The 18,564-nt window shown below is 38.0% G+C and overlaps 1 protein-coding gene across 1 annotated transcript in view; it reads right to left on the reverse strand.

The window, feature by feature from the left end:
* Window positions 1–18,564, reverse strand: part of LOC124638760 — a 120,168-nt gene that overhangs the window by 59,785 nt on the left and 41,819 nt on the right. Inside the window, exons 2-3 of the mRNA XM_047175840.1 lie at window positions 13,665–13,983; window positions 11,698–12,965 (exon numbers count right to left, since the gene is read on the reverse strand). Of these exons, the coding sequence (XP_047031796.1) occupies window positions 11,698–12,965; window positions 13,665–13,983 (1,587 nt within the window). The remainder of the gene's footprint in view (window positions 1–11,697; window positions 12,966–13,664; window positions 13,984–18,564) is intronic.

The following is an 18,564-nucleotide window of genomic DNA, read 5'->3' on the forward strand; positions in this document are numbered from 1 at the left end:
GAATTATATTTAGGGAGTGAGATCTAACGGACAATATGAATGATAGTTAGTCCCAGAAATTGATTTGATTGTAGTGAGTAAAGGAAAATGGCTAAAATAATCAAATCATCGATGATGAAAAATCTACCGAGCGTACATTTTAGTTTACGGGAAGAGGTAACTAAAGCTTTGACTAAAATGAAATTAGATATTATTAAAGAAACATTAGCTTTAGAAGAACACCTCAATTCTACAGACGGCTATCAAATTCAGATTTGGCAATGACAAAATTATGTCACGTATATTAATTACCTGCTATATTATCGTCACGATTATACAATGCGTTATAAGAATGATGTATGCAACTATTATAAGTTGTGATATTTTCTTCAAAGCTATTTCAACATCCGCATTAGCACTACTTAATGTCCCGTGCCCGCATCACTGATGCTGCTGTGCTCGCATACTCAGACACCAAACAATATACTACTCAATTGTCATCGTTCCAAGTATTTATAAAAACATAATCGAAGAAGATGAATCAAAAAACAATCGTAAGTTAACGGAATACTAATGCCGTAGTATCGAGGCCATGGAATCGTCGCCCGCCAGATGAACACAAATAACACTGTCACATAAGATATTTATTTACCGTAAATCATAAGACATCACAAAATCCGGTGGATGGGATCGAAGCACTTCATCAAGGGCTACTTTCCATGTAGGTAGACGGAACAGTCACTCACACACGTCCGCGGCTTCCAGCTCACGGCGAGCGTTGCACGCGATCCAAAAGAAAAAATAACACGGTTCCTCCACAAAGTCAATGCCGAACTTATAATACGAGTTCTCTGATGAGATCTCACACAACACAATAAACCAGTCAATATTGGAAAGGATCACTCGAAAGTTGAGCTGCCAGCTATTTTCGACGGAGAAGTTTGTTGACAGATAGCTTGTGCAGACAGACGAGACGTTCTCGCCGCGCTCGCGCATACTCCGGTGTGAAGTCGGCCGCGGGCAGCGCACGCTCGGGCCGCTTCGGCCGGCCTCGGCGGCACTCGGGCCTCGGCTGGAATGCGCGGCACGCGGGCCCAGAGGCTACGGCTTCGGCTGGTCCGTTGAGATCTACGCAACGCCTGCTTCGCTTCGCATACACAAAATATAATTAAATTGCAACAGCCGATCGCCATCTCAGCGCTATAATGTACACTTGCCTAAGATCAGGTTCTGTCCAAAGTCGGCATTAAGTCAACGGGAAAGTACAGTTAGGTGCAGGCGCGGGAATGCGTGAGCGAGGTCACGGAACTAGTTGTAAATGACAAGCCTTGAAGAAGAATTGCTCGGATTATAACCCAGTTAGTAAAAATTTAATTAGGGCTTCATTCCTCCGAGACAAGCAACGCCACTACGAACGGCATTCCAAAAGTGTCTTACCAAACAAGGCAAACAGCTAAGTAACTAGCAAAAGTAAGGACTAAGGCTATTGTGACCGGGTGACTCAAGCCAGTGTCTCAAAATTCGATAGAATTTTGCCAAACAATAAGTAAATCGCTTTTTTGAATCAAACCTAAGCCGTTGTGCTACCTGCTGAATGCGGATTCGCAAGTTTTGCGGGTCATTGACGCATCAACCGCCTACGCTACGAGTACTGGTCAAAAAATGGCCTCCAACAAAGTATCACTACATAAATTTGCTTCGGAACGACAACGAGGTAAATTCGGTACAACATTTAAGGGCAGGCCATAGATCAACAAAAAACAAAGATCATTAAGACCTCAATTTTGTACAAACAGAGCCCAAAAATGTTTGTGGGCACGTGTGTCGGTCGTCCTTCATTCGGTGTGTATTCAAATTGTTTGATTTACTTTGAAGAACCCGCTGTATGCACAAAAACATGTGGTTGTTTGAAGGCAAGTTTTTTTTCTACGATATCTTTTTCTCCAACACTTCATAAATCTTTCTCAGTGAACATGTGTGGCAAGTTTCAGATTTAAATAGTTTTTGCATAGATGATAATGAAATTATATACGTTGTTTCAGCCGCTGGTACAGGAATCAAAAGAGCCGCATTTAGTTGAGGCTCGCGTGCATTTACCTCGGCGATAGAATTGAATGAGCACAATAGAACGGATGTTGGACATAACACGACCGGAATATGTGCGTTTCCGCTGTGTAGTTTACTTGAATAACGTAACTCGTAGTAAATAACATCTCACCGACGAAAACCGGCACAAAGGTCAAAGCTACATTTTAATATATTATTTTTTCTTGTTTTGTGTCGTGTCCATTTGGTAGAATTCAGTTCAGTCTGTAAAGTAGAAGCAACATTTTATAAGGCATGACTCATTGGCGCTGAACCTGTTTCAAGACCTCTAGGCTTAGAGAAACGTTTATAGATAGAAAAAACTTTTGTTTTTCTGTATTTTTTATGACGTATTAGGTCTTTATGATCTGCGTATATTTGAAATGCCTTTTATGTTTTTTCCAAAAGTCTCGATGATTCCACACAAGGTAAAACTTAGTTTGATGTTATATGTTAAAATTTATTCAAACCACTAAAAATAATATTCAGATTAATATGGAAGCGCTAAGAAAACAAACAATAAGATACAATAAGTAATGGTTGAGCGTTAGTCAGATCATCTGAGAACTGAGTCAGATATGAGTCACGGCGTCTCAAAGAAAGCCTCGGTGAGCTTGATAGTGCGAGGCAGCCGCACGCGCAGCAAATGTACGAAGAATCCTATTGTAAGGGCCGCAGAATTTATTGCCTTATCTAAGACATTGATACTACTGGGCACAGCCGGGAGAGAATTGAGATAAAATGCTGTTCATTGTTTCGGAATTTCTGCTAAAGAATTTATAACTGAAGAAGAGGTTTTTGTTACATAAAGGGCCATAAAGTATAAGAAGGAATTTTCTTACTAATGTGTAATGTAATTGTGAAGACCAAAACATCTTACGAATGCGTAATATCATGTAGGTGTGAAAACTGTAAGTATTTGTGAAAAATTGCGTGTGTTAGTACAAAAAGCAGTTGGGAACGTCGGCGGCGGTGGCGGCGCGGGCGCCGTCAGTGAAATCGCGCGTGTAGAAAGCAGAACTGGGAGGGGCGGCTGTCGGTAGTCGCACACGCACCACTGCTAATATACAGCCAATTGATACTTTATGAATTTCTTACCACCACGATACAGATGTGACATAAAATCGTTTTTATAATTGCTGCCTGTCTCATTGCTCTCAGCATGAGCTGTTTCTAGATTTCCAATTCAATTCGCAATACTTTTTTTAGAACCATTCTTATAAAATATACATTTATGCGCACTCAGATTGTTTGTCTCGCCGATCTATCAATATCTTTGCATATTGATTTCAATAACGCATACCATAGCTGTCTTATCCAGAAATAGAGTGTTTTCTTCCAAGATGCTTTTAAGTCGTGACATGACATACGATGAGTTGGCACTGAGGCGTAAGGCATCAGTCGTAAATATACCGCGTCACCAACCAAAAGTTCATCAATCAACAAATGTGTTGGTACTGCGGTACCGTTAGATGTTTCGCCATTACCAGGGCCGAGGATAGAGGAACTGGCTCCATTAACGAATTAAGCATCCGACCGCTGACAACATCAATTATGTAATAAACCATCGGGTTGTGTTTTACGTTAATTATCTCTTTTACCGTTAATGTTTACTTCTTTTATTTACCTTTTAGGGTCGGTTCACATGTAGCCTGATTGTGAAACCTTTCCTTGTGATGAAGACACCGATATACCGGTACTCCGGCATTGTTCGTTTGTATTCGTGCAGTGCCGATCCTTTGCTAAAAATCTACTGTACAGTCAAAACACGTTTTATTACTGTGACCAATTGGTGAGTATGTCGTCCCTAAAAGTGTATTTTATATTCCGTATGTTGTATTTTATATTGCGTATATCCATAATTCTGAACCAAGTTGGTTAGAGCCACTTTGCCTCTCTCCTCTTAAAAGGCAAAGGTTTAAATTACTTTTATGTATTTTCATCGAACGCCCATAGTTTCGTAATAAATTCTATTAAAATTAAGCCTGAAAATATTCGTATGTATACTTATGAATTTTAATTAACACCTTTTGACACCTCCACTAAATGTTAGTTTATGGTATAGAGTATTTTATACACGCTAAATGGCATTCCAATTTTAATCTTAATTTATAGAGTTTATTTTATTGATATCAAACCTTCGTCGCTTGCATGGGTGATGAGGCAATAAGCAAGCTTCTCTATAACTTCGAAGGCAGAATTTTAATGACCGAATAAAATAAATCAATTCTTCGTTAAATGAAATCTTATGACCACTTCTGGTTAGTTTAGAAGATATCTTGCTATTTCGTCTTCCAGTTGATCAACTAAATTAAATAAGTAAAGTTGAGTAAATGAGTAGGATTAGGTTAGGGGTTAGCCTAGAAGATTTTGTCAAAACATACCAGGCATGTTTTATCGTGAAACATACGTCACCCTATGATCTTATTCATATAAAGCCAAACACTATAAAACATAAAGTTGCTATTCAGTGTCAGCTAAAGGATTCCTGCCTGGCAGGTTTATGGCTTTTTCGTGTCACAATAAAAATTCAAATTGAATTCTACGAGACACTTTTCAAATGCAGATTTGCAGCTTTGTGCAAATTTAGAACCTTATTCGCACTCAAATAAGGTTTACAATAGGCAATCATGGTGCGTCTGTCTGTGATGAAGAGTCCCTTAGATAAACCACATAAATAGGATTTGGAACAACAAGAATTGGCGCCTTTGACAGTACGCATTTTATTGCGCTAGGTTGGAACGAAGCTTTTTATGATACCACTCTCCGAAGCCAGTCTGACGAATGCAAAAGATAAAGTAGATAAAAATAAATCTCTAAACAGAAAAGGTTTTATTTTAATAGTTTTTTAAAGTTCCTTGTAATTCTTAGGGAGTACAATTGAAAAAAAAACGGGATTCTTTGAGTAAAGATACGTTGATGTCGGTGACTACAGGTTGAAGTATTTTATGTTTGGTAATTTAAGTAACTCCCAAATATAAAAATGCTTTTTTAAAATTATTGGTTTTCTTGTAAGAAGATCTTCCACATTCCAGACAAGCTTAGAAGAAAAATAATTTTAATCTGCACAACAAGGGAAGAGACATTTTAGGGACCCAATTATGAAGTCATCAACCTACCAAGGTTTCGCGTTGAGAACTGCTGTCTGTCAAGTTGAGCAAAACCTTGGAGCCATATCTTACTGTCCGGAATAATAATTAACCTTAGTTATCTACAAGGTAAGCAACAAAAGGAACCTCGCAGATTAGAATTATATGGGTACTAAAAATAGGACGCGTTAAACGCATTATGACGTTAGAAAATAGTGGCAGTAGAACGAATTTAATTGACTGCTAATCTTTACATTTTAAATGAAGTGCTACACTTACTCTCATTGTTACTGATTTCGTAATGGACTTAACAATCAACGTGATTTGAATATCGCTAACCTGTTTAGCTATCCAGTAGTTATTATGCAACTCATAAGTCACAGTATTCAAGATGAGTCTTCAATGTGAACAACTATCGAAGCTCTGCATTTAACATTTGGATAATAAGCTTAATGTATATCTTCGATAAAACTTGTAGAGTATTACAAAATTGGAATATGTTGAAAGAGGTAACTTGTAGTTAATTCGTCTAATTGTGTAACTACTGTCTTCCTATATCAAGTTTAGAAGATCAACTTGTTTTTAGGCCTCGCACTTCACATCGCAAATGCGGCCACATAAGGCAACGAAACTTTTGCAAGACACTGACTGTTGAATTTAAATTTCATAAAACCCAATTTGTTGATACGTAGCTAATTCCTATTTCGGTATCTTGGATACTAATAAATATATTTATGTTTTTTGTTGTGGTGTGCCAAGATTTTTTCTTGTACCTTAGATAATGTATGACTAGTGAAGCAACAATGTGGTAGTGAACAGTCTTCATGTCGTTGTTTATCGGCCATCGCTATTAACTCTTCCAGTCAAACGGAACCCATAAAACCACAATCAAGAGAAAATATTCAGATGAACTTTCTTCATTGTAATATACGATTCACTGTCTGTTGACTTTTCCCAAAATAAAGTTATTTGTCTCAAATCCAATGGTTGCTGATCATTGCTATTCTCTGCTCATCGGTGGAACTTATTTTCTCTGGATTTACTTCATTCGATATTGAACTCTATGCCTTCGTGTTAAGTGTTAAAAGGCTTGCATAACAGTTTATTTTGATCTTTCAGTATGTATGGAACGTCCGCTCCGGACGTACAAAAGAATTTCAAAAGTAAATCTCTAGATTCTACATAAGTATTTAATGTCGTAGTTTTCCTTGAGCTTTTATTGACCAATAAAATGTGTAACTAATGAATTTTCTATTTTAAATATAGACTTTTATCTAATATTTATTTTTAAAGGCTAAATATTAAGAAGTAGAACGAAATGACCTTCCTGATCTTGAATATTTACCGTTCAAAGTCTTATTTTTATTGCAACAGGAATAAAGCAATGCGCCTACTTTGCGAAAGTCATTTCAATTTCAGCTGCTTAAAATGACAGAGATAGATTTCGTTTAATTATTGTAGTAAACAGTTGCAGGTAATTAATAGATGAAATGACTAATTCCTAGGCCTTGCCAAAGAATGGCGTCACAGAAAAATGGACTTGCCAAAACAAACTCATTGTAGCATTTTGTTAAACACATTAAATAGAATGACGACATTTTCTGAGACCGAAAATATGACAAATTAGTGTAATCGTTTCAGAAAAATACCAGCTGCTGTCTTCGCATATTTTTGCAAAATGCTAAGTAGGCGTTTTACACAAACACAACCTTGAGACAATTCTACGTACCTACAAAACAGATACAAAGCACTATCAAAATTTATTACATCCAATTCTATGTTATAACATTTATGTCAGAGATAGAAATATATTACCCGCTATCTATTAGCTGAATACATTGTTGATAGCTGCAATAATAGGGAGATAGCATCTCTAAATACAGGCACAACGTTAGAATGTCATTGAAGCGTATTTAAAACCGATGTAGACTCAAGATCGTATCCTAATGTCCTGAATACGACCAGTTTGCAAGTTCTAAGGTAATCAGCGCGATCTCAGATGGCATGTAGATGTTGGAGCCTCAAGAATGTGAGGAGATGGCCTCGCGATGGACGCGGGTGTGTCGGCCACCGCTGCCCAGTAGGCAAACCGATTTGTCTTTTTGACGGATACATAATAGATTGGTGCCTTGGAGAACGAAGTTATTAAGTGTTGTTACTTGTATGGAGTTGTTAGCAATGGTAGAGGAAGAGTTTATTCTGTATCGTTTAATATGGATTTGTTGGTCAATAATGGTATTTTTTTCTTGTTCAATCATATAATCAATGAAAGTGTATAAATGAATCAACAACTGCAGAAATCTAAGCTTCGTTTTCCACAATCATTCCACAGTAGAGGTTACAATATGTTATTTCTGAGCAGTTTCAAAGAACAAATGGTATTATACTGGTCAAACATTCGGAGGTGCCAGTATTATCTGGCAGTTGCTTGTGAACAAGCCAGATGATATTGACTCGGCCTTTATACTGTTTATTGTCTGTTAAATAATGAAAAGATTTTGATGTTTAGACCGTTTTACGAGATCATTAGGATGTAATAAAAGCCCGCAGCGACGAGAATAGAACACAAATGCTTGAGGCGAAACTGAATGGCCAGTTTCATCGACATTCACGGTTTTCGTAAGGCTGAAAAGTTTTATATCAAACCTGCTTAATAATCACAAAAAAATAGCAAAATGTGTAATTTTAGTAATTGAAAAAACAAGAACCTGTTGAAAAGGATCACCTAAAGTACATTGTCACTCAAAAAAATCTTTGAAAATGTAAAACAGCTCAGAATAGGAACAAAGACAATAGGTATTTCTCGTACACAACTAACATCCTTAGAACGCACAAAGTTACCTCATAAACATCTAGATATCATTGCAAATAATGCAACTGGCGAGCAAAACGTTGTTTATGAATAGCGCAAGACAATGCTATGTGCAATTTAACAATGGGAATATCTGTAGATAGATGAAGATCCCACACCTCGCTACCGCTCACAATAAGCTGTGGCCCTATAACAGTATCTAATGTCTATCTAGATTTTGTGCTCACACGCAGCGTCGCTTAGCATTCCGTGCGCGAGCGTCGCGTCGCCTCGCGATCTGTTCACACTTCAGATACCAATCCTGTGATTGTAGCCTCAACTGCTATTACACGTATCTTCACGCGCTTAGAATTAGATGGGAATTTTTCAAAAGCTGTATGTTTATTTTTATGTTGCTTTACGAGTTTTTGCGAAGAACAACTCGCACGACGTTTAATTCTAAGAAGAGTCAAATTCGTTGAAACTTAAAACATAGTAGTAAACACTACATTGATAGTTACCTTAAAGTAACTCTTTCGGGAATTAATAGATTTTTCAATAATCCTTGCACCTTAGTCTTGCTTTAAAATCTTTTCTGGAATTAACCGCATTCACCTGATTAATCAGTCGGATTTTTTGGATTCCAAGGTTTAAGAATTTCATAGTCAACGGATTGCAATTTGAAATAAACATGCGCTATTATATTTGTAATCTACCATTAAAACGAGAGAGGAAGGTGTGTATGCTGCTCATTATCGTAAAGTGCTCATCCTGCCGCATTCTCAGCATCATACCAATGATATTTATCGTTAGACAATCCTGCGTGTATAAAATTAACAATATTTACATTACCATGCATATGATGCGAATAAGGAAACTCGCATAACTTCAGCAAAACAACATATTTATGAAGGAAATATTTCTCGCTTCTTCTGTTGCGGAGTATCAAATTCTATAGGATTAAGTTTGTTCCTTCGAGACGGTCAAGTGCAGTCATTTGTATAGCTGCGCGTGGGCGGGTAAGGTTGGTCTGCATTCATGCTACAATCAGTTTTAATGGAGATCAATACTTCGCGTGATACATATAACGAGGACCTATAAATATTTCCAATTTAACAATTTAGTGCCTATTATGAACTATGAAAAATATTTCGCGTGACTTGTAATTTTCACAATAAACTAATCAAATAGTGTTGTGTTTGAGTTTTGAAATTAGTAGAAAGTAGGTACTCAACACACGAAGCAAGCAATTTCAGAACCCTACATGATCACGGCACAACATCGGCATTACCGATAAAAACGACCTATAAGTTAAGCTTAGAGTCAATCTGCGTATGCGCTGCATTTCGACGTAAAACCTCGTTCGACCACTTTTAAAAGCGCCTACTATTTTAAAACTGCATCCAACACCAGAGACCGCTATTAGTATTCATGCAGGTGATTTGAAACGTTCAATAAATAAGATTTTTCTCATGATTCCGTCGGTGTGCTCTCGACACGGTGCGCGCACGCCGCGTGTAAACTATCTACCTTATGTAGGGATATGACGTTTCTTACAGTGTACATAATACCTCCGCTTGCTATTTATTAGATGCCCTAAGATTGTACATGTATTATGTATTCAGCAGGTACGTAAATAACAATCAGGATCTTTGCAACTTCTGATGTGAATCTTCTTGTTATTTCTAACATATCTGCTAAGTCCTAATGAATTCTCATCATGCTCTGATTTGTTGGCTACCGTCGAACTCATTAGTCGTCTGCATTCCTGGGAACTCTATTTGTCGTGCATGACTTAATGTAAGATTTTCTAATTGCTAATTGCAGTCGTAACAAATTCACGTAACTAAGTGTAAACTATACGTCGCAATTGGCTAGGATGCAAGGATTGATAGGCAGCGCAAAAATACTCGGTTTTTAAGCTATTGCATAGCTTCTATCGCAGGCCTAGAGCGCGGGGACCAAATCCAGAAATTCCGTAACGAAAAAACCTCACGCTCCCCACTCCGACTCCATTTTCATCAAAATGTTCTACACAAAGTACTAGGCGACCATAACAAGTAAGAGCTTACCTGTAACTTGCTAAACATTCTAACTAGCGTTCTATGATTGGATCCGCCCACAAAAATGTACTAGGCGCTCATAACAACTAAAGAGCTTACCTGCAACCTACTGAACATTCTATCCAGAGTACTCCTATGCTTGGAGCCGCTGACAAACAGTTCGGGGCGTATCTTCACGAAGTGTGCCAGTTGTATGAGCAACATCGGCGGGTTGGCGGCGGCGTTGCTTTTTTTTTTGTTTATCGGTCACCACGCTCGAAAAGTGTAACTTTAATAAATATCAAAGAAAAAGAAATACTGCATAAATAAAATAAATAAATAATTATAATTGCATAAGTTAATACAAAGTGCTATGCAATAGCTTTACCGCGGCAGTCCCCGAGTGCCACACGTCTTTTTTTTTCCTAAAATGACTAACTCAAAATATGACAGCGGTGTAGGTATAGGTACAGCATGCATACATTATGGGGCAATAATTAAATAATGTTCAGAAAGACATTCAATTGAGACCTGACTGATATGTCTGACAAGTGCTCGATTGGCTAATGTTTTTCGTTTCAGCAATCACAACAGTTAACATTAGATTTGACAGCTGATTAACTTATCAGAGCCTTGATCAGAATGTTACAAACCAAAGGTTAACCTATTACATATGTTATTACATAGTTCTAAGATAAGGAGATCTAAATATTGGAAGGATGTAAAGAAATCAAAAGTCAAATCTGCTTTTGAAAACCTCGCTGAATCGTAGGAACGCATTTTAGAGCTCAAAGCTTTTATCAATATCCTAGCACACTACGCTAGTGCGGACTCAGCCGATGGGTATAAGTAAGTATTAGTACCAAGTCATATCTTCACAATCGCAGCGCGGGGCAATTCCTAACATCACGATTTCTAGGGTTGCCAATAAATTCATTATTTTCATAAGAATAATGATAATCGAAATCTATGATCTCCGAAATCAGATAAGTCTAGAAACCTGTGTGGATCTAAAAAGTGAAAACTATCGATAAAAGTTATAAAAGAAGAAAGATTTTAAAAGACTGTAGCGCCAACCCTAAGTTTGTACGTTTTGTAACTATCATTGAATGTGCGAGTCGCGTCGATAGAATCAGAATCACGAATACATTTTACACATACGTATGTCTACAAAAGGATAAGCTTAACAACTTAGGTACGAAGTATTTTGCTTTTCTGTTCTACCTTTATAGGAAAATGATAACATAAGTCTGTCAGAGCTTAATCTAGGCGTGCTTTTTGTAGTGGCCGTGTCGGTGGTTTGAAACTGAAACCGTTGTGGCATCAAGTGTTCAGGGAAACAATGTCTGTAATGATCACGAGAGAGAGCTACACGTGCGCACTCTTCCGCTCCATTAGCATTGAATGGCCGGCGCGAGCGCATGTCGCACGGATCATTGTCGCCCGGATTAAACCTACTCTCGATCTAAATCAATCTACCTCAAGCCTCGCTCTCGGATGCATTGTTCTCGTTTTCTTCGCCGATTAAATGTAATGACCACATTTGACACGTTCATTACACTCCACGCTCCGATACGAACTCTTCGTAAGGTCAAGTGCAATGAAGCAACATTAAGCTTACCACTTTCGTAACATCATGTCACTATATACAATACGTGCAGGCATTAATTCTAATGTATGTACGGTACCGTTGATAGCTGCATGTACTTACCGGTAATTCGAGGTAGTCGCTAATCGTATACTTGGCAGCGCCTCGTCGGATGTCAGCTAGGGCTGCGAAGTGCTCGTCGCGACGAATCTTGCGCCGCAGCAGAGCTCGAGCGTAGGGGTACGCCGCCAGGAATTCCCCGTAGGCGTCCATCAGCTCGCCGGTGAATAATTGCTTGAGGAGGATAGCGCTCTCACTGCACACTCCGTCCGCCGGCGGAGGAGGTAACTCGCGACACTTGAGCGACTCCGGAATGCTTTTCGTAGCAAAAGTACTTATTCCACTAGTCGACTCACACGATGTAAACGCGTCCGTATCGCTCGAACCGCATTTCGAAAACGGAAACGCGGATGAGGCTCCGCTTTTTTCGCTGCTCGCTGAACTTTGTCGGGTTGTGCTCGCCTTTTCGAAATAATCCGGATATTGAGGCTCCGACTGACTTTCAGTCGACGGCGAGGACTCCTCAGCTGCAGCACTACTATATTGGGCATTTTTAATACAATCATACAAATCTTCTATTGATTCATAAGGTGTTATACTGCCACATGATTCAGCCTCAACGTCATGATCGTGAAGCCTTTCATATAAGTCTTCATTTTTCCTCTGACATATTGGAGTAATGGCTGATTCAGAACGACTCCTCTTAACGCTCGGTATCTGATCATAGCCAAAATCTGTTGGGTTGAGGAAATCCCACCGAACGTTTGCCCACACATTTTCACTAACTTCGGCTGATATCCTATGATCAGCGCAACATTCTCTACCGCTCCTTATAGTGACAGTGGTCACATTATCGCTTGTTTCCACAATAGAATTATCGGCCAATGATTCCTCACATTCTATCGGTATGTCGACAATTACTTTACGAAGACTGACAGAAGAAACGCTAGATCGATTGTCGTCATCGATTTTTCGATTATCAGTCGCATTTGAGTCGTTGAATTCAGAATTCGTGATCACTGAAGATGTGTCAACATCATGTTGTGTAATTACACCTTCCTGGATCAATTCGGTTAGAATTGAGTTTTGACTTTTTGGGTCCTCTTCGATTATCGATTTTTCTAAGAGGCTCGTATCGTCATCTTCTTGTTTGAGATCGCTTATCAATAAACCAGAATCAATATATTTCCTCATGCGTTCTGTGAGAGCTTCGCTGGCCTCAGATACAGATTCCAAAAAGTAGAATAGAAGATGATATTCCTCCTTAGTAATGACAGCGGCCCGAAGGAGCGGCTTGCCATATAACTCGACCGCCGAGAACAGAGTTGAAGCTGTAATAAAAGAAAAAGTACTTGTCATGCAAATTGTATTACGTACGTGTGCACCACTTTGATATAATTGACGGTTACTGACCGTGTTACTGAAAAAATCTACATAACAATGTATAGAATGACTTTAAAATGTACGTGGGTGACGGTGAGGTCACCTTGCACATCGGTAAAATGAATCACCTTGCATTTTTAAGTTCATCTTAATGACCGAGACCTTTATGTTATTTTCCTTGAACCTTAATTAAAGCTTACAATAATTTATTTAATAATTTAGTACTTAAATCTATAATTAAATCTTATATTCAAATTAAAATAAATATAATTGGACTGTCACCCATCTAATCACTTCCAAACGACTTTATTCATCTGATAAAGTATGGTAGTCACAGCGGCTGCATATTTAATGCATAAAAGCGCCTTCTAGGAAAGATTACTGGACAATAGCATGCGTATGTGTCTTATTGCCAAACCGCTTTCTACAAACATCGCTGCGATTGCCGGCGGAATACTGAATTGAATCGCTTCGTTTGCAGCTTATTGATGTAGGTGCTAAGCAGGAAGGTTCCTTGAAGAAAGTCCACGTTCAACACATTGTTTCATGAACTATTTATACCTCAAACAGATTATGATTGGAATATATGATTTTATTACATCCTGCTAATAGAACATTGCTATTAACCTACTTAAATAGATACTAACCATAAATCTTTTCCCAAGCAATGAACGTGTCCAGATCCCGGCCATCCCATTGCGGAGGTTGGTATTCCACGACTAGTACTTCTCCTTCCAATACCGACGCTGATGCTCTGGGTTCCACTGGAGCTTTGGAGCCTCCAAGAAAGAGCAGAGCTTCGGGTGGAGCGGGTGGAGGTGAGTCCGGGAGAGGGACAGACCCCCCAAGAGGTAAGGTCTGAGGAGCTGATAGCGGCCCACTTGGCAGACCGACCAACACCGCCCCAAGCTCGTTCAGTGGCTCGCAAAGGATTTCTGCTACCGTGTTATTGCCCCATACTGTCACCTGCAAAAATAACATTACATTTAGCAACACAATGTAACTCTTATATCACGGACAATAAAAATAACGGTTGATTAACGTTGGGTCAAAGAAATTAAAATTCAACGTAAATGCTGGACGCTCATAAAAGGCGAAATCATCATGATGGCATTGTTTTATTAATACTCCTGTATACTTTGTCGTTGAATAAACTGTTTACTAAATAGCTACCTTAACAGTAGAAAAAAAACTACTGCGTGTTGTGGAAAATGTAGGTTAGGTGGGCCTTCCGTGATGTTGCCAAAATTAAACGGAGAATTATCCGTGAAGCAGACTCCTACGTTTGACCAGGAAAGACATTCTAAAAAAAATACGAGTAACGTGGGATTTCAATCACTTCACCGTTTATCTAACTGCCGATACCTAATAAAAATCGTGCATTATTTCTATATTACTATCATATCGATGTCTAAATTGACTGATAGCGATCTATATAGGGCTTGTAACTGTCTCCGATCGTGATATAAGGAAATTGATCTCGTGCAGCTAACGGACACGTCGTCGCTTATAATTTTCCTCAGAGCGTATTGGATTTTTATTTGTGAGAAACCGAACCACCGACACTAGGTATTCATTAATTCGTTCGAGAAATTATTAATTCTATATTTAGTATCACTTTACGACATCCCAAAAATATACCGACAACAGAAATAAATGGCTAGGTAAGAACAGAAGTAATCCAAGTAGCATTTTTTAAAAGTTGAGATATTCATAGAAATGCGTTTTTATGAATATCATAATTATGTTGAGCACATGATTTAAAATATGTTTGTTATTTGATAGATATAAACATAACTCAAACTTTCATAGCTGTTTTTCTTTAGTAAATGCAATTTTGATAAAAATATTGATTTAATTGTAGAAAATAGCAATATTTGTTGAAATACAGAAACGTAACATAAAAGAGTTTGTTTGAAAAAGTACTGAATAGCACTTGGATTACTTTTGCACAACCTCACTTCATACTCAAAAGTTCCAAAAATCGACTTAGCTCCATTTTGTCAAAAATGTTACTTGGATCACTTCTGTTCCTAACTAGCCAAATAGTAAAATATTATGTAGCCACAGAATATTTTGAGCATCAAGCTTTTTTTTTTTAAACATCCTCGCAGTTCTTTGTGAACTTCAAAAATGCAAATGAGTCTCCTAGGCATGCAACTATGCCCTTGTAGCATACCGAAACGTGAGCAAATCACATTAGTATGTAGGTATAACATGCAAATGCTGGAGTCTCGGAGGCCTTGACGAGCCGGGTTCATGGCGTTTTTTACCGGGCCCTCGTGTGACGTCAGGCTCAAGTTATGCGCACGCGACGGGCGCAGAGTACCAGCGTCCCCCCCCCCCTCCCGACCTCCGCACCCGATACCAAACCTCCAGGATAATGCGTCTGATACATCTTCAACGAGGAAAAAAAATTGAAACAAGATCCAGCGAACAAGGGGCAGTCGATTTTACACGGCCAACGCGTTTTTGGTCTTACAAAACCAGAAAGATGGATGGTTCTTGATTATAATTTATTTCTGGATGTGGCTGTACTTGATGTAGGTAGACAGACATCGACTTAATTGAATTTATAACGTCTGATACAAATTAGCTTTATTGGATTATAAGAAAAATGCAATAAAATTATGACGTATGTTCTTGAGCTTGTATAATTCAAGTTGTTCAACTTTGTTTTTAACCGACTTCCCAAAAAGGAGGAGGTTCTCATTTTGTTTCATTAGTTAGACGAAGAACCTTATATATATAATCTTATCTATAGTCAGAACTAAGGCAGATTAATACATTAGTAACGTTTTATCTCCTTGCTATACCGGTATTTGAGTCACCTTTTGGATGGGAAGGGAACTTAGAATATCATTGCAACGGATAAACCCAATAATAAAAATCCTTTCATTCATGAAGGTGACTCAGATTTTGTACATTCTAATTACACCTTTGGGTTCTGAGAATATGTTGTATGGTTTGACGTAAGCAGATTGATAATAACAAAAGTTATGTTTAACTTTGAAGGTACCTACAATAATTCCATCATGCAACATTTACAGCTTGAAGGAATGTAAACAATTTATTATGGGTCATTCTTTACCATTGATGCAAATATTCTGCCAGCAATAAGTACGCAACTAGTGATTCAAAGAATCGAAACTACGAATGTAAGATCGAAGGTCCACTTACTACTGCCCCACCTTCCGTGCCATTCTGTCTCAATTAACTAACAGGATAAAACCAAAATTGTACATTTTAATCTCTATCCTAATTTGAGCAAGAACATTATTAATTCATAACATAGCCGTAAACGTAAAGTAGGTATATAAAATAAAAAAATATTCCAGCAAGATGTATGCAGCGCCATCTGTTAAGCTCATGCGGCACTTCTGAAGCACTGAGTAAAAGCGCCATCTCGCGAGGTTTACGTGTACTTACACGCAATCGCGCATACGAACAAGTTCCTTGAATTTTGCTAGATGGCGCTGCTACAAATTTCTTAACCACAGTTGAAATGAAAAAAAAAATCATTTTTTGTGGACTGCACAAAATCCATAAAGTTCTGAACTTTTAGATGGTTAACGAAATATTTTTTTTAGAGACGAGGCACATCAAAAGATACACATCTAATGTACAAAGAATATTCTTATTTTCTCTTTCATTATTCAGATTAGTCTCCGAGTACGAAGAATTTTCAGTGAGTTTCCCACAATATCTAAGCCAGTGTGCATTGTTGTTGAACTATACTTGCCTGAACATTTGTATAGGTACCTACCTATGCACATTCACGGGGCGTGGATTGTATAGAGAGGCACTGTAATCTAAGCATTCCATTATTACATGGGTATGTATGTAACACTATGTTGTTGGCTGTCACGATCCGATACTCTTCAATAACCACCGTGTGTGTTACAAATGAGTATCTAGGCACCATGTAACTAGGTAAAAATACACAATCATGTAAATGCAGTAACTTTACAGTTTCACTATTATAAGTTTCAGAATTGCAGGCATCTGAAAAAACATAGAGTTTCCGTACCTGCTTAAAGCTATTAACTTTGCTTGCTATGGAAATCGGTGTAAAAAATAAATAAAATTTAAACGTACTGGTTTGCCGAAGAAAAGTTTGGTTTCAGTAGGCTTTTCATTTTCATTGCTAGGCTACGAGATTTTCAAACGCCTAACCATGTAACGTTCCTAAGGTCCAAATAGGGTTCGAGCTGTTAAGGGGAAAAAGTCCAAAAACTTTAATGGAACTTCTTTCAACTACGAATCAGTGATAGCGTCAAGTGGCTAAGTGTAGGTACATTCCTACCTATTGTTAGCATAATATTCGCGCCAGTCGGCAGTCGAACGACCCACGGGTCACTTTTACTTCCTCCATAGTGCACCAACTACTTAGTTACGTATATGTGTAGGTAAGAATATCTGTCGAGTCTTTTAAATTCAAATATAACTCATACTAGATTTGATTTAAAATTTGTTTTTCTTAATATATAGATATCCTACCTCTCTTATTACTCACTCATAGATAGAAAAAAGAGCAATGCACAATCTCTGCTTAAACGGGGCACCAATAGGAGTTTATCACCACGTTCATACAAGACCAATTGGATTGGAGGAAGTTTATTAAAAGAAAATCAATTGTCTCTTGTAAATACAATCAATTACCTAGATAAATAACATTAGCAATTTACGTAAAATCATGCTTTGCTGCTGTCCCCCTTTCACTGCACATGAATGCAACGTACAATAAAATCAGTGTACTTAGGTGAAGAAAGTGTATAAAATAATCTATAAATATGTTTACAAATATTAGTTTATTATTAGAAATTGCGGATTTCAATTTGAGGTCAAGTCAAAGGTCTCATATAAAAGTTAAAATATGACTCACATGATGCGTTTCTATGGCCCTCAAACATTGCGTCTACTTATGCTTATCTTAGTAATATTTATGCATCAAGTTCTATTTTATCTGATGCATATTGCCAGGCATGAATCATGCGTTTTAAAATAATTGTGAAAGGAAGATCCTGTTTTATTCTCTTTGTAGAAATGTCTATCTAGATTTGTTGAGTTTTAATCCCCTTGATATCAGGCTTGGCTTTCTTTCACCGCAACGTAATGCATGAATTGCATGCAATTCCAATAATGATCCAGGCCTCTCCTATTTCTAAACACTAGTAAGGCTGTAAGGTTTTTATAATTGCACATATGGAATGTTTGCTAAAAACTCGACTATGTAGTTGATTCGATCTACGCCATTACATAATTAAACGTTCTCGTTGAAATAGATACAAACGGGTTTCGAGGACAGGTTTCCTGAATGAATAATTTCTTTGCTGACATGAACTACTGCTGTAACGAGGGTGAATAACCGACTTGGATGGATGTCCGTCAGGATTCCTTGCTCCGAAACTCCGTGGTCCGAGCTCAACGGTAGGACCGTTGAATGAGTATAACACCATTTCCGAAACCGCAATCAACATTTGCACGCGTTCACTTAATACAACGGAACATATGGTGGCGATCGACCGTTAAGGCGAGGAATTGGTC

This window comes from Helicoverpa zea, chromosome 18 (genome assembly GCF_022581195.2).
Source record: "Helicoverpa zea isolate HzStark_Cry1AcR chromosome 18, ilHelZeax1.1, whole genome shotgun sequence".
Classification (NCBI taxonomy): domain Eukaryota; kingdom Metazoa; phylum Arthropoda; class Insecta; order Lepidoptera; family Noctuidae; genus Helicoverpa; species Helicoverpa zea.